Genomic DNA, 4,544 nt, shown 5'->3' on the forward strand with positions numbered 1-4,544 from the left:
AGTTGCTTCTCGACTTTGTAAAGACTGGGTCAGTCAAGAACCGTTTTTCTAGAATCTAAACACAAATAAAGTATTTTCTTGGCAGTGGATACCATCGTTTTCTGGCTGTAAAATCTAAGGACATGTTTGCTGTTGCAACATTATTTTTAATGAGCTGTTATTGGCCTGTCCTGCAGTTAGTATTGCCAACAGTAAAAGGCATCACTATGTTTGCAGGTAACACAAGGTACAACATATTTTGACCCCGAATTTCTGTTTATTTTTCATTTACAACACATGCCCTCGTTTTTATTCCAAACCAGAGGGAAATAAAGAGAGATCTATCTTCACTGAGGTCCAGGTTAAAATTTTGCCGTAAATACTCATGCCAGTTTATTTGGGGTAGTTTCCCATCAATAGAAAACGATACTGGACGTTTCAGCCACAGTAGAATCGATTGCGTCGATTGGGTTTGAGGAACCTAGCACAGCCCTGGGAGAGGCGATGGGAACGCGTGGAGGCGCTCCCCTGCGGACGCTGCCTGCGGTGTGCTTCCCGCAGTCTTCACCGTCTCCGGGGTCCTCATCTCTCCCTTCTGGCTCCCCAGCTTCAAACGCGCCTTGCCAGGAGTTGGGCGTGCAGCCCCCATGCTCTAAGGCAGGGAGCCGCAGGGCTGGCGAGAGGCGCCCAAGGACCTGCCTCCGCCGGGCAGACTCGCTCCTCCGCGACGCTCCCGGCGCCCCGCGCCTGGTCTGGCTGGCCGCCCACCATCAGCGCGGTGGCCCAGCGCCCTGCAGGCGCACGGGGACGTCTAGCGCTGCGGTTCCATGCGGCGGCGGGGACAGTGGCGGGAAACCTAGAGAGGCCACCCTTGAGGTGCTGGGCGCAGGTGGGCAGAAAAGGCCTCGGCCTCTGGAAACAAGGTTCTTTCGGTTGTCGCTGCCGCAGGCGGGTGAGCTCCGTTTCCCGGCACCGGACACACCAGGACCGCGGCCACAGCCGAGCCGCCCCGGGAGCCACAGTTCCTCCAGGCCTGCGGAGACCGCGCGGTTCCGGATCTGGAAGCCGCCGTTCCTGGGGCTGGATGGCCTCCCGGGGCTGCCGTCTCGCGCGCACGGCGCGGGCTCTCCCAGCTGGACACCGCGATCGGCCAGCGGCCGCAGCTAAATTCTAAGTCACTCCCGTCTTCCCTCCCCTCACTCCCGGAGCCCACCAAACCCCAGGACGGCTGCCGAGTGCCCAGGGATCTCCCGCCTGGAAGCCCGACGCTCCCGAAGGAACGGCGGTCTGGGAACGGAACGCGAGGCTGCAGTCCTGGGCGCGGAAACGCCAGCTGTCTGAGCTCGCGGCGGCCGCTCCGCTCGATTTCGCAAACTAGATAAGCCCAGGTCCTCGCCCCTTCCGCCCCGCATTCTTCCCGGTTCGCAGGGCGTTTCAAGCCGCGTCAGGTACCGAGCGGCCCTGGTCGCGAACAAAGCCGCCTCTGTCTCCGCCGCCTCCCGGGTTATAGGGATGTGCGGGCAGGTCGGACTCGGGGAGCGCAGAGGCAGCCAGAGAGCCAGGCAGGGAAGAGTTTCGGAGACACCTGCTCTGGGAGAAACCGTCCCAAGTTACACACGCTGGCAACGCACAAACGCTTCGCTTTTCTTTTTAATTCAATTTCACGGCAACATTAAGTGTAACAATATTTTGTTTCCTTTTCTCTTTTTCTTAAAAAGGGACTGAACCCGGGCAGAGATGGGGAGATGGGGGTGGGGGCGGGACAAGCTATCGCAGAACAACAGGTGTAGCTGACAGAAAGAAAACAGATCAGGTGGCGGAACAAGAAGCCCTGCGGAGACGAGTGTGAATTTTACATGAAATCTGTACATTTATCAAATAAGTTAAAATTCTCCTAAATTGATTGTCCTTCACTTAAAGCGCTCCAGTATCCTACCTTACTCCTTTGAGCATCGCTACCTATCCTTGTTTCCTTCCTTTCCCCCTTCCTCCTTCTTAAATTTCTCTTCCTCAACGAATGACTGGCATTATACAGTGGAAACGGCTGCTTCTCTCAGTAGAGAAAGAGCAGGGCTCGCAGGAAAATTTGTACAATATTGCACAGTCAGAAGTACGACAGTTACTGCGGAACAAAAAGGTAGGGGATAAAAGATACAAGGGTTTTTTTTTTTTTTTAAATATTGAAATCACTCTCTCAAAATAGGGGACAAAGAATAATAGTAATATTATTAATAATTTACCAACAAATGAAATTCCCAAAGTAAATGCTAATAAATAAGACAACTCACACTGGGCCAGATGTGGAGCTGTTTCAATCATCAGAAGTCTGATTCTAGGCTGTTTTGTTTTTTCCCTTTAAACACTTAGAGAATTCTCCCATCACAAAGCAGGACTGATGAAGAGGTCAAATGCCACAGACCTTTGCCAGAGAGAAAAGCGGCCTGAGTTGGGGTTCTTCTGAGGAGATGCTCAGATTCTGAAAACTGCGGAGGATAACTGATTGGGGGTGGAGAGGAAGAACCACACCCAGAAATCCAGAAATGAGAGCACTGCAGTGTGAATTCTCTCTACCTTTGCGTCCCCTTCTGAAAACGGTTCTATGCAAACTGAATAAACTAGAGGGATTCAGGTTTTTGCCCTTATTTTCCTTCTATAAAAATAAAACCAAAAAAGCCACAGTGCAATGCAAATTTGGCGGGAGGGTTGCTCATATTACAAAAGCTTTCAGCCGAAATATCTGGCCCGGGAATTTTCTCTTTTTCCTGCCCTCTCTGAATATAAACCAAAAGTAAGAGGGAAAGCGCCTCAAATCCATTAGGGGTGAATTGCACGAAAACGCATTGCAAATACTTACAAAACGCTACCGATTGGGGGAGGGGAGGCCGGGGCAGCGCTCCGAAGCCCCGGTTCCCGAAGGCCGCTGGACGTCTCGGCGCCCTCGGCCGGGCCCAGTCTCCTCCAGGGTCTGGGAAGGGGGCGGAGCGCTCCCACCCCCTCCCCTCTCGGGCCTCAGACCGGCCGTAGCAGCGGCACGGACGAGACTACTGGGTGCGAGTAGTAGACGGGGTGCGGGAAGGTGAGCAGCGGCTGGCTGACGGGCACCGGGGCCCCCGCGGCCGCGGCCGCCGCGCCCTCGGCCGCCGAGTTCTCGTGGTAGAGGATGGGCACCCGCACGATGCGCTGCGCCGCCGCGTGGCTCAGGTTGGCCGCCTCCAGCTCCGCCGCCAGCTGCCGCTTCCACTTGTTGCGGCGGTTCTGGAACCAGATCTTGACCTGCGTCTCGGTGAGGTGCAGCGACGCTGCTAGACCCGCGCGCTCGGAGCTGCTCAGGTAGCGCTTCATGTCGAAGGTGGACTCGAGCTGGAAGACCTGGCTGCGCGAGAAGACGGTGCGCGTCTTCTTCTTGCGGCACGCGGGCTTCTTCTCCGGGCTCTCGGCGCCCTTCTTCCAGTCCTCCGCGCCCGGCGCCGCCGCCGCCGCCCCTACGCTCGCCCCCGCCGCGCCCGGCGCCGCCTCGCCCTCCTTCTTGCCTTCTTCCGAGTCGCTCTCCTCCAGAATGATCTCGTCCGGGCTCTTGGAGTCCAGCTCCTTGTGGTCGGGGTCGGCCTTGAGCAGCGGCTCGGGGGAGTCGCGGTCGGTGCCCGAGGCGGGGGAGGAGTCTCGTAGGAGGGCCTTCTCCGAGGCTGCGGAGAGAGAGACAGACGGACGCGTACACACACACGCGCACACACACACACACACGCGCACACACACACGGACACACACACGGACACACGGGCACAGCCTTCAGCGAGGCCGGAGCCTGGGGCGGTAGGCTTGATCCACGCCCGCCTCCGGGCCCCAGGCCTCGCGGCCTCACCATTCCCGCCGGCCTCCTCCCGCTCGACTGAGCTGGAATAGGGGCGCCGAGTCCTGGGATCCCCCTCCTCCCAAGGACAGGAGACAGAGACCCAGATGGCGGCAGAGAGGCCGCTTCCTATTTTTCCGCTCAGCATCCCCACCGGGAGCCCACGGAGAGATTCGCCTCTGGCTCGCACCCGCCCGGGTCACTTCCTCTAGAGCTAGGCCAAGTGCCCAGTCCCACCCGCCAGAAGCACTCCCACTTGTACCCGAGGCCACTGTCCCCGGGAAGCGCCGCGCCCCGGGCTCCAAGTCCGCTTTTCTCACCAAGTGGGATTGGATCCCCGGGCAGCGCAACGGCGCGCGCGCGGCCGGGAGACGCAAGCCAGGGCCCGGACGAAGTTGGCCCAGCTGCGGGCTGGAGGTCCCAGGGCTGCAGTGGGAGGCAGCGCGGGGCGGGGATGGGGCACGTGCGCGGGGAGAACAACGAAAGTTCAAAGAGAGGTCGGTACCTTCAGGTCGCGGGAGGTGGCCACCTGCGGGAGTCAGGGTGTAGGGGTACCACCAGGCCGAGGAGCGCTCCAGGTAGTGCGCGGGCAGGGCAAACCTCTGCGCCGGGATCTCAAAGCGGGGAAAAGCCAGGTCGCCCACCTGCGAGAGCGCGAAGCCCGCGGCGCCCTCCAGGGCCCCCTTGGCCGCGGCGGCAGCGGCGGCGGCAGCGGCGG

At 59.0% G+C, this 4,544-nt stretch overlaps 1 protein-coding gene across 1 annotated transcript; it reads right to left on the reverse strand.

The window, feature by feature from the left end:
* Positions 1 to 1,628: 1,628 nt before the first annotated feature.
* HMX3 (H6 family homeobox 3) lies at positions 1,629 to 4,539 on the reverse strand (the record flags this gene model as incomplete). The annotated part of the gene is made up of 2 exons (XM_006912908.2): positions 1,629 to 3,662; positions 4,332 to 4,539. Coding segments are annotated over 2 exons (882 nt in total), but the record flags the coding sequence as incomplete, so codon positions are not given.
* Positions 4,540 to 4,544: the final 5 nt, after the last annotated feature.

Source organism: Pteropus alecto, unplaced genomic scaffold, assembly GCF_000325575.1.
Source record: "Pteropus alecto unplaced genomic scaffold, ASM32557v1 scaffold74, whole genome shotgun sequence".
NCBI lineage: Eukaryota > Metazoa > Chordata > Mammalia > Chiroptera > Pteropodidae > Pteropus > Pteropus alecto.